The 22,718-nt window shown below is 45.1% G+C and overlaps 1 protein-coding gene and 1 long non-coding RNA gene across 15 annotated transcripts in view; one reads left to right on the top strand and one right to left on the bottom strand.

Annotated features, from left to right (window-relative positions):
• Positions 1-22,718, bottom strand: part of LOC125965553 (uncharacterized) — a 943,317-nt gene that overhangs the window by 880,574 nt on the left and 40,025 nt on the right. The window lies entirely within an intron of this gene.
• Positions 1-22,718, top strand: part of PHACTR1 (phosphatase and actin regulator 1) — a 548,258-nt gene that overhangs the window by 504,453 nt on the left and 21,087 nt on the right. For all 14 annotated transcript variants that reach the window (XM_033434884.2, XM_033434879.2, XM_033434878.2 and 11 more), the window contains one exon: positions 584-740. In XM_033434884.2, the coding sequence (XP_033290775.1) occupies positions 584-740 (157 nt within the window). The remainder of the gene's footprint in view (positions 1-583; positions 741-22,718) is intronic.

Raw genomic sequence — 22,718 nt, 5'->3', positions numbered from 1 at the left:
ACCCAGAATATTGCCTGTTTCCATGAGCTTGCCCCCTCTCCCACCCCACACGGACCCCACTTTGCCCAACTTTACTTGCCTGTACCCTCCAGCCCCACTGTAGCTGATCTCTTTTGTTTCCTGTGATTCTCCCGCCTATCCTTCACCTCTGAGCGTCCACACACGCAGATGCCCACCGGCCTGCTGCCTGTTGGCCTCACTTATCCTGCACGTGCCGGCCGCGCCTCCTCCGCCCTTTGCATTCTGTTTTGCACTCCGCAGTCTGTCCTCCCCTCCTTTGTGATGTTGCCCACATTGCGGGGGCGGGGGGGAGTTCCTGGGGAGCAGAGATCCAATCACAGGCTCTCCATGTGCCCCGCACATGCCCAGCATACCGCGAGGTAGAAAGGACATGCTGATTGCAGGAACTGTATGAAAGTCACATACTGTAGCTTTCCTCCTTTGACCGAGGTCTTGACCGCGCTCAGGTGTTGGGCTCTTATATCTGTCTCCCCGCCTCTCACCTTGTGGTCCACGGCTGTCCCTGGGGGGAGCCCGAGCAGGTTGGTGACAGCCTTATTACCTCATGTCTCCCTTCCTGCAGGCTCCCTGGCCATGAAGGTGTGCAGGAAGGACTCCTTAGCCATCAAACTCAGCAACAGGCCCTCCAAGCGAGAGCTGGAAGAAAAGAACATCCTTCCGAGGCAGACGGACGAGGAACGGCTGGAGCTGAGGCAGCAGATCGGCACCAAGCTCACCAGGTAGGACAGCGCAGCCCCCGGCTCCACGGATTTCCGTGCAAGAATTCAGTCTCCATCCTCAGATCTGTTCTGAGTGTCTCTGAAGAGCTCCCTGCAGAAAAAGTCCGTGGAAAATATTCCATTTCTTCTGCAGGGTTGCTTTTGCGGTCCCCTCTTTTTCACTCATCAAAGTCTTAGAAATTTCACTCGACTAAAGGTTCAAGCTGAGAGGAAGATTTCCAGGGAGAATAAGCACCTGTAGAACAATTCCCATCATCCAGTAGAATTGAGGACCTATATACCTAGGCACTGTGGTTTGCTTAAGCACAAAGCAATCGAATAAGTGGACTTTTCTGCTAGACTGTGCAACTAGAAGACATCAGTGGTGGGTAAAGATGCCTCATTACTGAGCTGGGACTCTTCTTGAGTGATTGCCCCTATGAGTGGGTATTACAGACACAGGCAAAGCAGTATGTCATATTAATACGTTAAACACTTACGTGTGTATTCATAACCTAGTGCATCTTTATGTGGTGTTAGCTAACATCTGTGACACACTTATTAGCCAGGCATTCTTTTAAACATTTTATGTGTGTTCGTTCATTTAATCTTTGAGCTTCCCTATGAAATGGACATTTCTGTGCCCATTTCACAGATGAGAACACGAGAGAGAACTTTAGTTACCTGCGTAATGTCAGACAGAATGGCTGTGGAGAGCTCCCTCTTGGCCATATATGATGCTGCCTCTGTAATGATAGTCACCAGGTGAACCTTCACTTTGGCCCAGCCACCATGCTCGCTGTTTGGATGCAGTGTGTAGAGGTCTCCCAGGGTTTCCTCCTGACTTTCCCACTTACTGCCCCATAGCCTCGTGTAAGTCACTTATTCTCTTCCCCTGTGTTTTCTGCCTTTATAAGATGGGGAGTTGTAAGAATTAAACAATATAAGTAAAGCACTTAAAACAGTCTCTCTAACTTCCTCTAGGGAGCCTGTCCCATGGTGGAAGAGCCTGACTGTTAAACGCTCTTCCTTCTGTTGAAGTGAAATCTCTGTCCATGCATTTCCCACCCATTGGTCATATTCTTTTCTTTCTGCAGCTACCTCACTCCTCTTAACACACATGCTTTCAAGTACTTGGAGGCAATGGTACTGGCTCCCCAAGTCTCCTTTCCTACACTGCATATAGCCGCATTCTCTCTCTGGGGTTCAGTGGGTTGGGTGGATATAGTTCTAGGCTGCTTCCTGAACCAGCTTGTTCAATTTTACACCTGGTACAAATAGGGCTTTCCACTGGGGGACTAGAAATAAGAGAAGAAGCAGATCCTTGACCCCAGCCCCTCTTCCCAAAAGTTCATTTCCATTATCCTTTGACTAGGACAAAGGAGCATGAGTATCCTTTATTCTAGTTCTTTCCCTCACTTCCATTTTCCCAGCTTTGTGACAGTATAAGCAGAGCCCCAGGATTGTGGGGAAAATTGAAAACTTCTCTGCAGATGTATGTGAGATGCCAACACATCTAGCTGCCCACGGTGGCATCTTCTGTGGAGAGAGAGACAAAGGTGGGAGATATGGAAAGCAGATGTGTGCAGCCGGCCACTCTGCTTGTCCACCACAGAGCACCATCCACCTGGAAGAAACTGACAAAGTGAAAAAGGCCATTGTCCCAGAACACGCTCCTGAAAAGACACAGCCCAGCTTCTCATGCCTGAATCCATACCAGCATCCCACCACTGTTAGCACGTGGCTATGGCAGTGACACAACCCAGAGGTGGGAAGAGACATAGGCCACCATGCACTGCAGGAAGTTCTCTGCATTTGAAGATTTATCCTTGGAAATCATCCCTTTCCCAACCTTTCCTCTTCTGACAGCACTTAAATCCTGCTCAGGATTCATAAAATACACTGAGTGTTCACCATAGTGATGTCTATTCCCAACCCTCGTTCACCCTGGTCAGTAGAAGAAGACACACTGACCAGGGAGAGAAAGATGGAGGTAGAGAGGACAGCATTGGGCATATTCCAAGTGTTGAGCTCTGAGTCCATTTCTTCTTTGTTCACTCTTTCAACTAGGGAGTTTATTTCCTTCTGGTCTAACCCTTGGCATCTCAGCCAGATTACAGGAACTGGGCATCAGGAAAGGACATCAGGAGTGTTGAGCAAGTCAACAAAGTTGTACAGAGTTCAGCAAATCTGGTGGGGAGGCCTAATCCACGTCTCGAGGTCTTCTTTAGAAAGGAATTTTAAGGACTATTCTCTTTTGAATGAGAACCCAGCTTGGTGCTTCCAGCCACTCATTTATCCTGAAGCCAGGGAAGAATGAAGGAGAAATCTGAGAACCGGAAGGTGACCATGGTAGAGAGAGAACTAATCTGAGGCCCAGAGCCTTGGCTTCTAGCTCTGGTTCTGAGGGTTTCCTAAGCAGATGTTTGCTCACTCTGGGTCTACATTTCCTAATCTGAGGGGATTAGATCATCTGATCACTTTGTGCAAACTGTGAACTTCATTATCATCAAAAGTAACTAAAAGTATGTAGGAATCTGTTGTAGAGTTTGCATTTCCGAAGCTACAAGGCTGCGGCTTTCTTTGGCTATTATTTGAGGTAGTAAGATGTACTGGAAATCTCAAGCTCTTTGAAAAGCCTACGGCCAAGTCTGCGGTCCTCGTGGAATGAGCAAGATAGAAAACATAATTTTAGTCTGACAGTTTTAATAGCATACAAGAATAATGTAGCACTCCAAGGATAATCCCAAATTGGGGGAAGGGAGCAGAAACATCAAGTAAAATGATGTCAAGTATTAAGGGAGAGTTTCTACCTAAGAATGCAAAAATATTGTTCTTCCAAAAATGTTTTCTCATTGATGCTATTGGGCAGACTCTCCTAAACCTCGTTCGTCAAGTCATCTGGGTGCTTTGATAGTAAATAACTGTTTCAACCAACCGCCATTTGAGAAGTGAGGGCTGCCCTTGAGACATGAACGTTGTCAGCTGGGTGAGCGTTTCTCTGCTCCTTGTGTATTACAGCCTCAGGCCGGTTGCAGAGAACCAAGGGGTCAACATGTCGTGTCCGAGGGATGAAATAGTAGAACTTCGACTTAAATTTATTTTATGTCATTCTTTTTAAGTCGATTGTGTCTGTGTTATAATGCACATATATATCAATGCAGTAGTATCAGTACTTGCATATAACTTATAAATAAATAAATGGCATGTGTGGGGATACGTGCTTAAAAAATTAAATTGATGGAGTTCTCAAGAAGCTTCGAACCCACAGGTCTGAGGGTCCCTTCTTAGGGCTGCGTGAGCAGGTCCTTTCCTCTCCAAGGACCTCTCTAGTCAGTGGAAAGGTAGAGACCTCAGGGCCATCCCTCACCCCTGCAAAGCCCCCAAATTCAGGATGCTGCTGCTTTCTCTCTGAGTCTCTTCTCTGGGCCCTTCAACCTGAACCCTAGGAGGTGGTCAGCCTGTGTGATCTTAGCTCTCCAGTCCACTTTCAGCTCCCTTCATTTACCAAGCTTTTTACTCCCCTAAGATTAATATTCATCCCACATGACTCCATGTTATTTATTTGAAATATATCTTACTACCCCCTCCTCCCCCCCCCAAAAAAAGCATTATTTAAAAAATTAGACATGGAGACATACTTCTCAGTGTTCATAGTGAGGATGACCTCTTTCTTGATCAGTCAGGGGACAGCTGATATGGCCTAAGCCACTTACTTTCCAGCTTGGGGCATTGATTGAAGAAATGACCCCCCACACACACAACTAAAGGATGGCGCTCAAGACCATTGGGAATGGAGTTTTGAGGGACTAAATAGAAGTCTGATGCCTAAAGGAGTTGTTCTTTTGCTTCTGAAACATCCTTTAGAAAGTGAATCATCCTGTAAGTCACTAAGACTATTTATTTTTTTAAAAAGGAGCTACGACCCTGAAACGTGATCTGTTCTTGGTTACTCAACAGCCAGTGCGCCTAAGCCTTCTCTTGGGAACAGCCAGCCTTTCAGACCCAGCTGTCCAGTCCTTTCCAACTGAGGCCCCTCCCTCAGTCCCCTCCAATACCTTCTGTAAGGTTTGGATCAGACAGGGGGAGAGAAAGCCTGGGAAGGAGGATAAAATGGGGGGTGCCTTGCAGTATACGTAGGAGTATATAATCTAAATTAAACTCAGGAATAAATAAGGATTCGGGCAATCTGCCTCCGTGACATACTTGTTCCGCTAAAATATCTCTTCACCCTTAAGATATCCGTGTCCCGCTCAGGGGTGAACTGTCATCATCTTTTTTTTTTTTTCTTTTTTTAAAATTTATTTCTATTATTTCATTTTTTATACAGCAGGTTGTCATCATCTTTTTTGCAGTCATGGTTGACCACGATGTTTTCAGCCTCCCTCTGAGCTGGAGCAGGCATAGACCTGTCTTAAAATGGGAAGCATCCCTACGGGGAAACTCTTTGGAAACCGTGCTGGGTTTTGGAAAGGATGTTTCTCTTTGTGATGTCCTTTTCCTAGACCAGACGTAGCTGGTGGTTCAGGCCACTCACCTATGATTCTTGCCAACAATCAAAGGAGATGCTGACTTAATTTCAGCTGCTGGGAGTATTCGTTTTCTAGGGCTACCATAACAAAGTACCACAAACTGAGTGGCTTCCACAACAAAACTGTATGGTCTCACAGTTCTGGAGCCTGGAAGTCTGAAATCAAGGTGTCGGCAGGGTTGGTTCCTTCTAAGGGCAGTGAGGGAGAATCTGTTCCAGGCCCCTCCCCTGGCTTCTGGTGGTACACTGACAGTCTTTGGCCTTCCTGGTCTCTGCTTTCATCTTCTCCCAGCGTGTGTATCTCTGTGTCCAAATTTCCCCTTTTTATAAGGAAAGCAGTCATCTTAGATTAAGGTCCAACCCTCATCCTCTTGTTTTAACTTGATGACCTCTGTAAAGACCCTATCTCCAAATAAGGTCACACTCTGAGATGCTGGGGGTTAGGACTTCAACATTTGTATTTTGGAGGGATACAATTCAGCCCATACCATTTGGGGAAGCATAAAGTGGGTCTACCTAGAAAAGGAGCCACAAACTCAAATGCACACCTGGGGCCAGGCAGGTATTGAACATAAGGGAAGCGGGCAGTTCTAAGATTGTTAACAGGGAGTGCTGGGAACTGGGGTGAGATGGAAAGTCCATCCTTTATCAAAAGGGGTCACCACTCTTCAGCTTCAGTCCCCTGTTGTTTTGGAGAAATGAAAGACCAGTTTGTCAGATCTTATTTTTTTAAAAATCTGGATTTTTTTTAAATGAAAATTCTGAATTTTTTAAACATTGGACAGACCAAGCAGAATATAATTATGGGTTACGTTTAGCCCCAGGATAGTGTCTCAGCCTGTGCCCCCTGGATATAATCTCTGACCTGGAAACCATAGGTTTTCCTATCTACCGTATAGTCCTAAATTCTATGGGCATGCACTGTGCACTTTGATGACATGAGATAGAACTCTTCTGTGTGTGATAAATGTCAATGTGAGCATGTGCATGTGTCTCTCTGTAGCAGTTGGGAATTCACATCTTCTAGGGTCCAAGTTAATTTGAATGTGGTTATGTGGATTAATCACTAAAGCAATATACTCTATTCCTAGAAAGAACTTTGACCCAGCTTTCAGGAGTTTAGTCAGTTGGTTTTCAGAGTGTTTGTGACTATGGAAAAACACATTAAGTTGAATGAAGAAATTGGTTGAAATAGCTGTCACTGCTTTCTTTTCCTTAATGCGTGTTGAGTCTGGGAATCAGAAGGGTTTAAGGTTAAAGCACTGGTAATTGTTGATAGTTTGAATCTATACATACAGCATGAGATCCACACCAAGCATCATAGGGCAGATGAGATGTAGGACCTGCCTTTGAAAATTACCAATATTCTCCCTCTTCTTTCCTCCTTGGTATTTATGATGGCCGCCTCTTAAATAGCTGTTGTCTTTGCGGTGGCAGGGGGGTGGGGAATGAGATAGGGGAGGTGGAAAAGTGATGACCTGATCATCCCCATGAAACCTAATGTGTTATTCTCTCTTATTCAGAATTTAATATGCTAGAAAGAAAGAGTATTCTAAATCTGTATTTTATGCTAAGTAGTTCACACTATAGGCAGAATATAAAATAATATGGGGCTTCCCTGGTGGCGCAGTGGTTGAGAGTCCACCTGCCAATGCAGGGGACACGGGTTCGTGCCCCGGTCCGGGAAGATCCCACATGCCGCAGAGCGGCTGGGCCCGTGAGCCATGGCCACTGAGCCTGCGCATTCGGAGCCTGTGCCCCGCAACGGGAGAGGCCACAGCTGGGAGAGGCCCGCGTACCGCAAAAAAACATAAATAAATAATAATATGTACAGAGGATTATGTGCTGCTTTAAATCATAATACAGTGTTCAAGGGAGAAACTTGAAATCCATTTTTCATGCTTATAGCACAGGCAATAAAATGCAGTAGTCCTGACTTCTGACTGTAGCTTGCATACTGTTGGTGGTTTGGGAAAATCAGTGTTATGAGTCTCGATACACCGAAGCCTAGTTCCAAGGTGGCAAATGGTATCTCCCCCCAAACCTAAGGGCTGATGGCTAAGTGTGAGCTGGTACCTTCCCAGGCTAGGTAATTTCTTCTGCTGCAAAAGCACTTTCTAAAAAACGGAATAACAATCAAAGGCTCTATGAATTCAGTTCAACTTTGGCTGACTGAGGGTGCCCTGGACGTGTGTCCCTGTGAATCACTTGAGAGAAAGAAGGGAGGAAAATAGACCCGAGTGAAGTTTAGGAGGAGCTTCCTTGTCCGCCTGGCTTTTGCAGCCTTGCAGCAGCATCTGCACCCTCCTCACCTTTGGCTGTGATGAAGGATGGAGTGGAGAGGGGACCAGAGAGGAGAGCGGAGCGGCAAGAGGGCACTTGCGGGCTTCCCTGGTGGCGCAGTGGTTGAGAGTCCGCCTGCCGATGCGGGGGACGTGGGTTCATGCCCCGGTCCGGGAAGATCCCACATGCCGCAGAGCAGCTGGGCCCGTGAGCCATGGCCGCTGAGACTGCACGTCCAGAGCCTGTGCTCCGCAACGGGAGAGGCCACAGCAGTGAGAGGCCCGTGTACAGCAAAAAAAAAAAAAAGAAAGAGGGCAGTTGTGTCCGCTCATCTTCACATCCGCAAAGCCTGGGAGGGAATGGCTCAGGTCAGCGGGCTTTTTCTGTGGATTCTGAACCCTCCCATAAAGAAAACTGAAATTAAGTACCAGTTGCCAAGCTGAACTGAGTGATCAGAACAAGCTAAATCGGGTGAAATAGGACGAGAATGGAGTTATTGAATCCTGCAGCATTTGCATAACAGACATGTGGAATTTTCGAGCAGCTCAGTGGCTTTCAGATCATTTGACATCTCCCATTAACTCACTGGGCAAAATAGAAAATCCTCTCTTAAAAGCCCTCCAGAAAGGCTGACATCTTCTAAAAGGTGCTGAGTTGAGTGGAGGCTACAGCGTGACCTGACTGATAGAAAGTTAAGGGCAGCTACACATCTGTTTCTGTTTGTTTGTCTGTTATTACTGATTGCCATTCTTTTTTTTTTTGAATTTTATTTATTTATTTTTTATACAGCAGGTTCTCATTAGTTATCTGTTTTCTACATATTAGTGTATACATGTCAATTCCAGTCTCCCAATTCATCCCACCACCGCCCACCCACCCCCTCACCCCCCGCTTTCCCCGCTTGGTGTCCATACGTTTGTTCTCCACATCCGTGTCTCTATTTCTGCCCTGCAAACCAGTTCATCTGTACCATTTTTCTAGGTTCCACATATATGCATTAATATACGATATTTGTTTTTCTCTTTCTGACTTACTTCACTCTGTATGACAGTCTCTAGGTCCATCCACTTCTCTACAAATGACCCAATTTCATTCCTTTTTATGGCTGAGTAATATTCCATTGTATATATGTACCACATCTTCTTTATCCATTCATCTGTCAATGGGCATTTAGCTTGCTTCCATGACCTGGCTATTGTAAATAGTGCTGCATTGAACTCTGGGGTGCATGTGTCTTTTTGAATTATGGTTTTCTCTGGGTATATGCCCAGTAATGGGATTGCTGGGTCGTATGGTAGGTCTGTTTTTAGTTTTTTAAGGAACCTCCATACTGTTCTCCATAGTGACTGTATCAATTTGCATTCCCACCAACAGTGCAAGAGGGTTCCCTTTTCTCCACACCCTCTCCAGCATTTTGTTGTTTGTAGATTTTCTGATGATGCCCATTCTAACTGGCGTGAGGTGATACCTCATTGTAGTTTGATTTGCATTTCTCTAATAATTAGTGATGTTGAGCATCCTTTCATGTGTTTTTTGGCCATCTGTATGTCTTCTTTGGAGAAATGTTTATTTAGGTTTTCTGCCCATTTTTTGATTGGGTTGTTTGTTTTTTTAATGTTAGCTGCATGAGCTGTTTATATATTTTGGAGATTAATCCTTTGTCCATTGATTCGTTTGCAAAGACTTTCTCCCGTTCGGAGGTAGAATGAGATGCTAATTAATTTGTTTGTGGTCATCATTTCACAGTATAGACATTTATGAAAACACCACATCATACACCTTAAATATATACAATTTTCATTTGGCAAAAACAACAATAAATAAAAGGGTTTTCACATTGGCTGAAGGAAGAAGGTAGCCAGTTGGCAGTTGCTGTGCAGAGTCATGGTTCATCTGAAGGGAGCAGATCATGTGGAAAGTTTGTGAGGGCCTGTGCTGGGGCCGACATCACTACATGCCCATGAGCTGTGTCAGTGAGTGGACTGCTCCTGAGGGCCAGGAGGTCAAAATAATCTCCATTAGAGAAAAATGAGGCCCAGAATAAACATTGCTCCTGTTTAAAGAAAAAACTAGCTTAAGTACAACTGGGAGATCTCAGAAAGGAACAGTGCACCTTGAGCTGAATAAGTTTGTTTTCTGTGGGTTTAAGGTTAACTTTTCAGGGAAAGAAGTTACTAAGGGAGACCATGGAACCTCAACAAACTGATTCTGTTGGAATTCTATTAGAATTGATGGTGCAAAACATCAATTTGAGGTATCATTTAAATATGAGGTATCATTTAAAAGGTAGCTGGAGGGAACTCCGTGGCGGTCCAGTGGTTAGGGCTCAGTGCTTCCATTGCAGGGGACATGGGTTCCATCCCTGGTTGGGGAACTCAGATCCTACAAGCCCTGCAATGTGGCCAGAAAAAAAAAAAAAAGGTAGCTGGATAATCATCCTTCAAAGAGATTAGTCAAGGTTACCCATCGTTCTCTGTTTTAGCCTGGGAAAGAGATGCTGATGGCAGGTTCTGTGGGGAAAGTGGGGGTCCTTCTGGGCCACATCCTTTTATTGGTGGGAATGTATTTTAGACTATTTCTCTTTCCATTTTTTTTCCTTTCAATGTTCCTGGGAGAATGCGGATGGGACAGGGCTCTGGATAACTTAATCACTGAATAATCTAAACATTTATGTGTTAATAGGAACCAACTTCAACTTGAGTTGTCAGACCGTTTTTCTTGTAACATATTTTTTTCTTTCCTACAATCTTTTGATCCCTCTATAAACTAAAACAGTCATAAGGATGTGTCATTGCTATCAAACTTTTATTCATGAAAGGAGCTCTCGAAGCCATTTGTGAATCTTCTGGGAGGCAATGAATAAACAGTGAGTTAAATCATCTTACGAAGCACCAAACTTTGGTTGAAAGATGCTTCTGTCACCTGGAATAGTACTTCAGAATCTGGTCTAGTGCTTTCAGATTAGCTTATTTGGAGGTTTTTTTTTCCACAGTGAGCTTTGTACCTATATCACAAGGAGTCTATTTGTGAGTTTCTTTACCTCCTTCACAATTGCATCTCCTGAATGACTGCCTCTAGCACCCTTAATTTTACAGTTAAAGAAACTGAGGCCAAAAGAAATTAAGCTGCTAGCCAAGTTCATACAGTTATCTGGCTACACTGGGATCTGAAACCAAGACCTCTGACCCCAGCCAGTGCTAAAAATTAATATCCCCCAGAAAGGGGAGAGATGTATTCCCTTCTCACTGGAAGAAACAGGCCAGTTATTTGTTAGAAAGTATGACAAGTCATAGATCTCAGTTGATTTTCTCAATTCATGTCTGAAAGAGAGAGAAATGACTTAAAGGTTTTGAATTAAATCTTTAAGAAACATTTTCAGAAGTTAAAAAGCCCATGAATAAGGAATCTGTGAATTCTCTCATAGGTAGTTTCTTTCATGGACACTGTTTCCTCCTCAATCCCACATAGCTAAAAGAACATTTAAATGAAGTGCCCAAGTGAGAGACATTTCCCCATCTTAATAGTTAATCACAGCTGAGAAAATCTCGTTAATAATTTTTGAAGACTGATCAGGTACTTTTGAAGGTTCTGTATCTGATGCCTTAGTTTGGAGTTGGCCTGTTCTAGTGATTCTGTCATTCAGATGATAAGTGAAGCTCTAATCCGTTATACTTAGGAAGATTTCTTTGTTCTTTGTTTCAACGGTGAAGTTGGCATTTCTCGTCTCCAGGATAATTGCCATGGTATGTAGAGTACTTTCTCCCTCATCCACCAACTTTGGCTGCAGGTTTGATTGAAGGTGATTTTTCGACAGCTCTCCTTAGAGCTTGCACACAGTCCTGAATATTTAAATAGCAGAACTGGATTACAGCTGAGACATTTGCACAACAGTTGTTTTTCATAGGTCCCCTCACATCTTTGTTGACTGGCAAAAAAAAAAACCCTAACTCTCATGCAAAATGCTAATAAGAGTAATTCATTTTATTTATCTTCATTATATTCGTTTCACTCTTCTTGGTTTAGAATGCAAAGATTTTTAGAATAGCCTTGAAAATTGCATATATGCTAACTAAACAGTGATTTTTTTGACAGAATATAAACAAGGGAAGTCATCCAAAGATACAAACCCTGGAAAATCGCTTTTCCCTCTGATTCCGAAGGCAGTTCCTTTGAAATATAAGTGAATACGCTTCTATTTTAGGAAGTGTGATCATGAAAATTTTATGTTCTGTGCCCAATGAACCACTAAAACAATAGTTCTTCAAAACGGGCAGCCTTATTAGTGCCTTGGAAAAAAACAGCAGGCAGACAGATAAATACTGGGTACTGACAGGTGACCAGTGTGTTGAGAAGAGCTTTACCTACGGTCAGTCCAAGCCTCCTTTGGACTCTTATGATTTTCCTCGTGTTGCTCGTCTGCGTATTGTAACTTATCAAGCTCCCCCTTGAAAGATGCTGAGAGAGGTCATTACCTCTTCCTGTGAGTTAAAATGAGAGCTGCCTTCCCCAAATTTGATTGAACCAATGAGTCTGCCACCTGCACATTCCACCCCAAGCTGCCCAGGCAGTGTCCCATCCACGGGAAGCCTTCAGCACACCCTCCCTGAGTGACCTGGCATTTCCTTTAGATTCGCGGAAGCTGAGTGAGGCTGAGCGGGTACCTTCTGCCTGGAGCCTGCTGTGTCCACGCAGCACATCCTCGGAGCATTTCTCCATCTCATTTCTCTCGCGCGTTACCCTCTCTCCTCACAGTCTTTAACCACATGTAGCCATTTGGGGCCACAGCCTATGAAATCTGATTCTCACCCCACAGTCAACAGCAGCACCTGGGTAATACTCAGGCGTTTCCCACGAAGGAGCTGTAAATTCATACAACTTTGTCCAGGCAGAAATAAAATAAGCTTATTCATTAAAAAAAAAAAGCATATATATAATGTCAGGTTTAGCCTACCTAAGAAAGTAGCTTAAATTTGTCCTGCATTTACATTGTGTGTTACATGGTATGTTTCCTAATTGATTAATAATAGAATGCTGATGTATGTATGCACGCGCGCGCGCGCACACACACACACACACACACACACACACACACACACACACACACGAGAGAAAAGGATATGGCCTACTGTCCACCACGCTGGGAGCTAAGGATCCTATGTTAGACATGTGCTATGAATTCATGGTCTCTTTTTGGGAACATCCTTGAGGGGATACAGTCTCTTCTTACAAGCTACCTGTCTCCCAATCCATTGTACAGATAAGGCCAAGAAATTAGTAAACGCGTTTATATTTGTTTCCTGTATAGTCAAGGTAAAGTCGGTTGAAGCAGCCGTATCACGCTCCATTTTTACATTCTTTTTCTTCTCTGCCTTTCCCATATTATAGATCCTTTCCTAGACAAATAGACCCATTCCATTATTAGAACTCCATTTTTCCTGATTCTTTTAGAATTAACAAATAGATTTTCAAAAAATGCAAAAGTGCAAATCCAAACTGGTTAGACATTCCTAAAATCCACCATGCTGCTGGGGGAAAAAGATGTATGTGTGTGTGTGTGTGTGTGTGTATATACACACATACATACATATATATGTGTATATACGTATATATGATGTCTGTTACATACATATATATGTGTATATATATACGTATATATGATGTCTGTTACATCATATATATGTATTTTATGGAATTTTATCATGGTTAAGCACTTCTACTTTAATGAGGATACCTATATTCTTTACCACTCTTTTGTTCTACAGGACTAATGGTTTTAAAATGAAGCTTTATGTTAAAATTGTGGCGTCACTGATGAGGAAACAGTATGGAAATGAGACTTCTAACAAAGGAGAATTATAGAAAACCTTGCAAAGTCAGATGATCAAAATCCCCTCTACTGGAGCCTCTGGGACTCTTTGGGGGTTTTTTGTGTTTTCATCTCCAGGTTTCTAAACAGCGTGAAATCTCATCTGAGCTGGAGTTGTGATTTGTTCCAGAAATAGGAGCTCAGAAGAGGCCCTGAGAGGCAGCTGTAGGCAAATAGCTGTAGTCCTGTTGAATGAAGAGGAGAGAAGGGGCTGGGGATGCTTGACGGCTGTCTCCCAGCCTCTGTCTCACATAAGACCCTTCAGCCACTCCTTGGGAGGTGCTGATGGCCCCAAGATGACAGATTGGCCTTTGGGGGGAACAGGAAAAGAGCATGAGCTGCACAGACCCTGTAGGTCCTGGAGTCGCCCAGGTGTCATAGTCAGAGCAGGCACAAGAGGAGGCATCAGGGGACCTACTTCCAACTCTCCATCCCTTGCCTTGCTTTGGAAAGTAGTCAAGCGTTTTATACATTGTTTATTGACGCCCGTCAAAGCAAGGCATTGGGGAAATCTGGAACCACAGTATTTTGTGGATGAATGAGTGGATGAATAAGTATATATTCTTATGACATTTCTGTATTGTCTAGACTGCACAAGTCATCCTAACCATGATACTGTCCAGGACAGTCACTCAACAGTGAACCCCGGAGTTTCCTCTCTTCATTTGAATCACTTTTTGTCCTTGTTCCAGAGATCTGTTCATCAGAAGCAATATTCTTTAAAGAAGTAAGGACAAGAAGTACAGGGGTACCTGGGGGAAGGCTCAAGTTAAGAAAGGAATATCCAGGTGCCGGTGCCCTTGTTCTCACACTTGAATATGCATGCAGATCTCCTGAAGATCCGTATGTCGTCATGTCCTGTGTTCAAACAACACAGCCTGCTGGGTTCCACCCAAACGTTCCTAATTCAGTAGGTCTGGCGCCCAGGAATTTGCCACAGTTAAGGAGTTCCCAGCTACTGCTGAAAAATGACCTAGGAAGCTTTAAAAAGTATATTAACAGTGCTTTACCCTCAGATATTCTGACTTAATTGGTCCAGAGCGTGGCCCAGCCATCGGTCTTTTTTAAGGTAATATGGGTTATTCTAATGTGCTACAAGATTGAGAACCACTGACTCAGAAACGGCAGAGATCAGGAGAACAGACAAAACGCTATAGGAAGAGGACCAAGGATGAGCTTGAAGTTGACAACTTGAGGATATTTTTTGTTCCCACTTGACTAGTGAGGTGTGTGGTGCTTAGGGGCTGTACTGATGCACTTGTTTTGCCTCACTCTTAATCTTTTTTTTTTTTTTTTTTTTTTTTTGCGATACACGGGCCTCTCACTGTTGTGGCCTCTCCCGTTGCGGAGCACAGGCTCCGGACGCGCAGGCCCAGCGGCCATGGCCCACGGGCCCAGCCGCTCCGCGGCATGTGGGATCTTCCCGGACCGGGGCACGAACCCGTGTCCCCTGCATCGGCAGGCGGACTCGCAACCACTGCGCCACCAGGGAAGCCCTCACTCTTAGTCTTTTGCCTTGACCTCTCACCAGATCATACTAAACTTGTTGAAGATTCTGATGGAAGTTTATTTTAAAAATGCTTTGTGTTCCTAGGGAGAATGTTAACTTTTACAGTAGAGCTATCTATTGAAGGATTAAAAACAAAACAAAACAAAAATAAAGGCCAAATTTCAGTTTTTAATGTTTTGGGAAGAGGCTAAGGACAAAAGATAAAACACAGTATATATCTGATGGCAGAATTTTATCATATCATCCACACCCAGTCATTCTTGTTAATATTGTTAGTTGTTATGCTTAGCTCTGATTGAAGGCCTAGACCAATGTCTGGTATGTAATGGACAGATGGACAGATGGATGAATGGACAGGCTCACTCATGAACAGGCAGATGCATGGGTGCATGGACAAATGGACGGGTGGATGGACAGACAGATAAGATAAAGGTGACCAAGTCTCCTCAGTCGCTTTCAAGTAGAATAGAGGACATTTATTTTTATTCCCACATTCCTTATCTGTTGACATCACGTTGATTTAGCATTTCTTTCGGTTGATTCTTCGTGTAAACGTGGCCTTATTGAGATGAGTATAGTCAGGTTAACTTCTTTAACTATCTGATTTCTATAGTAACAGCTCATATACTCTTTAAAAGTGAAATCTTCCTGATTGCTCATTTGGGGGCTTATATCTAATAATCTTAAGAACACTAAAAGTATTCAGGCTGTAGGCTCTCAGTTTTTGTGCTGTTTGTTTTTTTTTTTTTTTTTTTTTTGCGGTACGCGGGCCTCACTGTTGTGGCCTCTCCCGTTGCGGAGCACAGGCTCCGGACGCGCAGGCTCAGCGGCCATGGCTCACGGGCCCAGCCGCTCCGCGGCATGTGGGATCTTCCCGGACCGGGGCACGAACCCGCGTCGCCTGCATCAGCAGGCGGACTCTCAACCACTGCGCCACCAGGGAAGCCCTGCTGTTTGTTTTTTTTAGTTTGATGCTATGCAACACACACAGTCCCGTTGTTTTCCCCAAACTGATTTCATCTCAACACGACCAGCATTATTCCAGTGTTTTTTCTGATTTGATTCCTTACAATATTTTATCTTTGCCACGGGGCTTCACACCGGGGCCACAGCCTCCAGTGAATTAAGAGTAAAGTGAATTAAGAGTAACGTGTTTAGCTAGTTGAGGTGAGAGACTTTTTTTCAAGTTACCAGAAATAATATTTCATGCTTTATACTTAATCTTAAAGGGGACTTTCACATCTTCTTCTCATTCAGTTCTCTCAGATTGTTGTTATGGCTGTTTGTCATTTGGCGAAACTCGGGTGCAGGGAGAGGTAAAGCACTGTGATGTACCCAGGGGGCCTTCTGGCTAATGGTGGACATAGGCCAGGAGGGCAGGGCTCCAAATCCCAGTGCATTTTCCCCAGCCTGTGCTCTTTCTTATGCTGTAGCCGGGCTATTTGTTAACAGCTTGAGGGGAATGAGGAGGAGGGGAAAAAAGGGGAAAATTATGGACTCAGATTCCTGGAAATCGGGCTTCTCTGGTGGCGCAGTGGTTGAGAGTCCGCCTGCTGATGCAGGGGACACGGGTTCATGCCCCGGTCCGGGAAGATCCCACATGCCGCGGAGCAGCTGGGCCCGTGAGCCATGGCCGCTGAGCCTGCGCGTCCGGAGCCTGTGCTCTGCAATGGGAGAGGCCACAGCGGTGAGAGGCCCGCGTACTGCAAAAAAAAAAAAAAAAAAAGTCACGCTGCCTCATTTACAGAGAAGAAAGGTAGAGGTCAGAGTACTGAGGTGTAAAAGCAAAGTGCTGCCCAACTTCCCCGAGGAGCCCCTCCGGGAGCAAGGGGTTCTGGTCATCCCCATGGCACAGCAAGGCTACAGTATTATGACTTGTCCCTTCCACGCGCCAGGCGCTCTACTAAGTCTAGAAGCACAGAGGTAAATAAGACATAACTTGTGCCTTTGAAGCATTCGCGGTCTAATTGAGGAGGTCTTTGTGTAAGTGGATGTTATCAGTGTGGTGGATGAGGCATGCTCAAGATGGAAGGACGCAGCAGAGGGAGTGACCAGTTGTGCCTGGTAGAATCAGAAAAGGCATCCTCCCCCATCATGACAACCAAAACTGTCCCCAGACATTTCCAAATGCACCCTGGGGGGCACAGTTTTCCCTGGTTGAAAACCAGCACAATAGAGTGGTGTGGACAGAAGCCAGATTGTGATGGGCGGTTGAGACCTCAAGAACATTCAGCTCCAGGCACGGGACCCTTCTGAGTGGGGGGTTTCTCTGCAACTGCCCAGGTCGTACACTCATGAAGCAGCCCTGGTGGTGGATGGGGCAGACATGGCCGCACCTCACAAAGCTTCAGCTCTGGGCTCCAGTGGACGAGATGAGCAGTAGGAAGAATAAGAAGCACCAGGATACAAGAGACACAGGACTATTGTCATAGACTGTGAAAGCACCTTAACCAAAGGCTGAACAGAGGAAGTGATATTTGAGGTTTAAGCTGCAATCTTGGGGATTATTGTCAGTTCGCCAGATAAAGAGGAAGAGAAAGGATATTTAGATGTAAGGAAGGGCATGCAAATCTGGAAGGAACCAAGAGGAGGTGGGTACGACTAAAGAATAGGGCGGGGTGATGCTTGGCAGGCGGCCAGATCACAAAGAACCTTAGAGGACATTTGGGTATTTTGACTCCTCCCTGCAGGCATCGGGAAGGTGTGCATAGCTTTCAAGCCGGGAGTGGAGGGATCAGATGTGCCCCTTAGAAAGACCATTCTGTCTGGGGTGGAAGAGGATAGGGTGGCAGCATGGGGGAGATGCTGGAGGCCTGCTTTCTGGAGGAGGTGGTGATGGGATGGAAGGAAAGATGGTTGGGACTTGGTGGTTGAGTGACCCCCGGGGGTGAAGTACAGAGGGGATAATTCCCAGTTTCCTGGGCAGCTCCCTGGGGGTCAGAATATTATTGGTAGACAAAATAATGTGTCCAGTTGGCAAAACTACCTTCACAGGAGGGGAAGAAGGTAAATTAATTCCTTTGGGACCCTTTAAGTTTGATGGCCTATAGGAATCTAAGACGGCAGTTGGAAAGGTGTCTGGAACTCAAAAGTACGATTAGGGATATGGAATCCGGAGTCACTGGCATGCAGATGCTAACTGAAGTCGTGAGTGTTGATGACGTCATCCAGGGAACATGTGTGGCATCAGAACTCGTAGGATCTGGGTTAGATAATTACTAAATGAGCACCTGTGATGGTCTCGGTGGTCTCCTAGGAACTGGCGATGTAGTGATGACCAGGACCAGACAGAAATGCCCCAGGCTTCATGGCACTGACAGGTCCTAGGGAAAGATGCCAAAGGAGGTACAGGGGATGGAATTCAGTGCTTCCCCCCTTTACCTGGCCCCAGCGTGCTTGTCTAAGATGGGGGGGAACCCCCATCTTCTCCTGCCTTAGGAAAGAGGACCTGGCTTTCTGTCAATCTCCACAAGCACCTTTGCCTTTTCTCTTTACAACTGTCTGAAAAGGCAGTTACCTCCCTCTGAGATGCAGCAAACAAACCGAAGTCAATTCTGCTTTTCTTTTTTCCTGAAACGCAGATACAGCTTCAGAGATCCAGACTTTGAAATCAGGGCCCTCCAAACCATAAGCAGTTGTAAATACTAGTGAAAGCGGTGACCTTGCTGTTCCGAAGCCTGGAGAAGGCTCATTAGATCCGTGCTGCAGAACGAAGCCTTGTCGGCGTCAAGTCAAACCAGCAAAACCTACAAGGGTCATGTCACTTCTCTGGGGAGATGCTGTAATGCTCGAAGACAGCTCTCCGCTGCTCTGCATATATTTAAAGCATCTTCCTGCTGCATTTGCTAGCAGTCTCCTCCTTCCAAGGCCAACACCTGAGTGCCATTTGTTTGGGGTTGGTTGGTTGGTTTCACAGAAGAATGTTAGCTTGTTTGCTTTTCTCTTATGGTCAGTGGTGTCGATGGAGTTGTTCAGACTGATGAATAAGATCCATTCTTACATTTTGAAAGAAAATAAAAGGCTCATGTGTGGCCGTGGATGGCAAGTGGCACTTAAATGGGAGTCAGTGATTTTCAGTTCACGGTGAGTGGAAATCACTTAGCCGTGATCCACGGTAAAGGAGAAATCATTTGAGGCGTGCAAACGATTTTGCTGCTCAGAGATGTTGTGTAAACCAGGGTCACATATATAATAGCAGAACTAGTTAAACACATCACTTGAAAGGACATTAAACCTTTACTTTCGGGTAATTCACTCTATATAAATGCTTAGCTCCCAAAAAAGGAGTTTCCTGTGTCATCTAGCATGTGAATGGTCATGTCTAAATATCTAATCAGGAAAAATTTTAATTTAATGTTAGTCTAAATCAGATACAATTACTTAAATCTACTGTCAAGGTAAGGATAGCGTACGAGATTCAGTGCATTCAGAAGGCATCTCTGCTTTTCTTCTCGGAATTATTAGCTCCTCGGGATTATTCATAAAACTGCCCATTTCATTAATACGGTCATCGTGCCCTTCTGCTCAGCTTTCTATTAACCAAAGCTTGCACACAAGGTAGATCTTAAAAGGAACCAAGCAGGGCTTTCCTGGTGGTGCAGTGGTTGAGAGTCCGCCTGCCGATGCAGGGGACACGGGTTCGTGCCCCGGTCCGGGAGGATCCCACATGCCGCGGAGCGGCTGGGCCCGTGGGCCATGGCCGCTGAGCCTGCGCGTCCGGAGCCTGTGCTCCGCGACGGGAGAGGCCACAACAGTGAGAGGCCCGCGTAATGCAAAAACAAAAAAACAAACAAAAGGAACCAAGCAGATGGCTGCTTCACCTGGTGAAGATGGCAGGCTGCCCCGGGCGCGCCCCTAAAATTCTGGTGACTGAAGCTAGAGCTTTATCCGTTTGCTTCGTGAACTTGGCTCTGTTCAAAGACAGACCCCTCAAGGAAAGGTAATATTTTAAACTAGTGTAAGTCATCTTTATTACAGTCCAACTTGAAAGAATAAGTAAAAGCCATCAGTTGGGAGCACCCTTTTTTCTTCCGATACCAAACATACAAACCTCCATATGGCGCTCTTTCTCCTGCAGCCTCCTGTCACGGTGAAGGGCTGTCCCTCCTCCAGTTGAAAGATAAGGTCTTCTCCGCCCTTAAAACCCCAACCCTTCCTGCCTTCTCAGGACTCCTGCACTGTCCGTGGAGCCTCCGCCCTCCTTACATATTTAGCTTCTCACCGTCACCACCACCACTTAATCTGGGTTCTTTCTGTTAGACATGTCAGTCTCTTCCCATTAAAAAACTATAAACCTCACCTGAGCCTCCTTCACCTCCAACTCTCTGGTCCCTTCAAAACCAGGTTTCACGGAGGAGGCCTTCATACTTGTTGTGTCCATTTTCTCACCTCTGTTCTCAACCCACTGCAGCCTGGCTTCTGTCCCCACCACCCCCTGAAAGAGTTCTAGGTGAGCTCGCTAAGAACCTCCCCGGTGCCAAACCCAGTGGGCAGTCTTTCCGGACCTCATCTGCCCACTTCACTGGCCGCGCGCGTCTTCCTCTGCCTCCAGGATGCCATGTTCTAATTTTCATCCTGTCTCCGTGCCCTGCCCCTCCTCTAACTCCCTGGCAGGTGTGTCTTCCTTAGTCTGAGAATTAAATATTGGAATTTTGTAAGGCTCCATCCTAAGCCCTCTCCTCTTCTCCTTCTATGCTCTCTCCTTACCCCTGACTTCAAATATTATCTAATTGCAAACTAGCCACAGATTTCTGTCACTGGCCTAGCCATCTCCTCTCCACCGAGCTCTGTATATCCAGCTGCCTACTGGATGCGTCCACTTTGACATCGCACAATCACTCTGACTCAACAGATCTAAACTCAGACTCATGGTTCCCTTCCACCCTTCCCTTGTCCTCCCCCAAAATGCCCCAGTTCCCTTCCAGTGTTTCCCGCCTTCTGGGTGAGTAGCATATAACCATCTGTCCAGCTGCGTAAGTTATGGAACCTAAGAGATATCCAATATACCTCCTCCTTCCCCCTCTGTCCGTAGGCGCTGTGTCTCCATGGTCTGTCGGCTGGACTCCCTAAGAGCTTGCACATCGACCATCATAGCCTAGCCCAGGTGTCCGTCATCCTCTACCAGGTGTGCAGTAGCTTCCGAGGCTCCTGTTTAAACTGCCTCTCGCGTCTCCCAACCCATTCTCTGTACAACAGACAATGTGATCTGTTGTAAAGCTGAAATGTTCATTTGTTCCTCCCCTCTCGTATCCTTAAATGTAAGGTCTTCAGTGGCTTCACATTGCTCCTTGGGAGATCAGATTCCTTAACATAGCCTCCATGGGCACATGGCCTGGCTCCTGGCTTGTTTCCCACCATCCTTCTTCCCCTTGCTTTGTCCATTCCAGGAACCTGGCTTCCTCCATCCTCCAGGTCTGCGCCCAGACACAGTATCACTTCCTCTGGGAAGCCTTTCCTGACCTCCTAATCTTGTCAGGTCCCAGTATCACTGCCCCAGATGCCTCACCATGGAACCTCTTACTAGAGTTTTATACTTCTTTCTATGACCATGTGAATTTTTTTAAATTTTTTTGGTAGTTTTTAAAAATTTTCATTGAAATATAGTTGAAATAGATAATCAACAAGGACCTACCGTATAGTACAGGGAACTCTACTCAATGTTCTGTAATAACCTATATGGGAAAAGAATCTGAGAAAGAATAGATATATGTATATGTATAACTGAACCACTTTTCTGTACTAACTAACATTGAAACTAACACAACATTGTAAATCAACTGTACTCCAATATAAACTAAAAAATTAAAAAAAAGAAATATAGTTGAATTACAATATTGTGTTAGTTTCAGGTACACAGCAAAATGATTCCGTTATACACATATATATTCTTTTTTTAGATTCTTTTCCATTATAGGTTATTACAGGATGTTGAGTATAGTTCCCTGTGCTATACAGTAGGTCCCTGTTGGTTATCTGTTTTATGTATAGTACTGTGCATATGTTAATCCCAAACTCCTAATTTATCCCCGTCACTATGTGATTAATGACTGCCTCTCCCAGCCCCTTCCAGTCTCTAAGTTCCCGAAGGGCAGGACCTTGATCTGTTTCCGCTCATCACTGGACCCCGATACCCAGCACAGAGCCGGCACTCAATAAATAATTCGTGAAACGAATGAATGAATTTACATTTGAATGTGGCTAAGTATATAGCATCTGTTTTAAGAACCGGTCTTGACAGGAATGACATAGAAAGAGTTATGATGTAATTCCAAGAACCTGAGAGGGGAAGGGTCCAGGAGACAGAACCCTGACAAAAACATGATCCCCTTCACAATTTTGCCTGGCGCCCAGCCCGCCTCGCACACATCTGCTGATCTGGTTTTGGCTGACCCTCTCGCTAGCCAAGCTGAGACACTGAGAGAGTCTGTAGCGTCTTCTAAACTGCCATGAGGGTCTAAATCACGTCCAAGTTGCCGGCCGTTTCGAGGGCATTCTATTGCAGTCCAGCTCCTGAAAAGTATAGCTCCAGTTTTAACCTGCAAATTTTCATCACTAACGCGCACCTCTAGGCTTTGAGCTCCTAAGAGCTATCAGTGCTCAGTCCTCAGTGAGGTTCTTAGTCAGCGTTGGGTAGATGGGTGGATGAAAGAAGGAAAACAAAAGTCGGGATTCTTACGACTTGATGATCTTATCCAGGGGTCTCAAACTCAGGGCCAGGAATGATTGGAAAGGAAGAAAGCAGGACAGGTATTATCTGAGCAAGGGTTGGGGACCGGGCTAACTAGAACAAACGTACCCTCTCTAAAGGCA

The sequence above is a fragment of the Orcinus orca genome, chromosome 10 (assembly GCF_937001465.1).
Source record: "Orcinus orca chromosome 10, mOrcOrc1.1, whole genome shotgun sequence".
NCBI classification, from domain to species: domain Eukaryota; kingdom Metazoa; phylum Chordata; class Mammalia; order Artiodactyla; family Delphinidae; genus Orcinus; species Orcinus orca.
The sequence above is the reverse complement of the archived record's forward strand: the minus strand, read 5'-3'. Positions and strand labels throughout refer to the sequence as shown.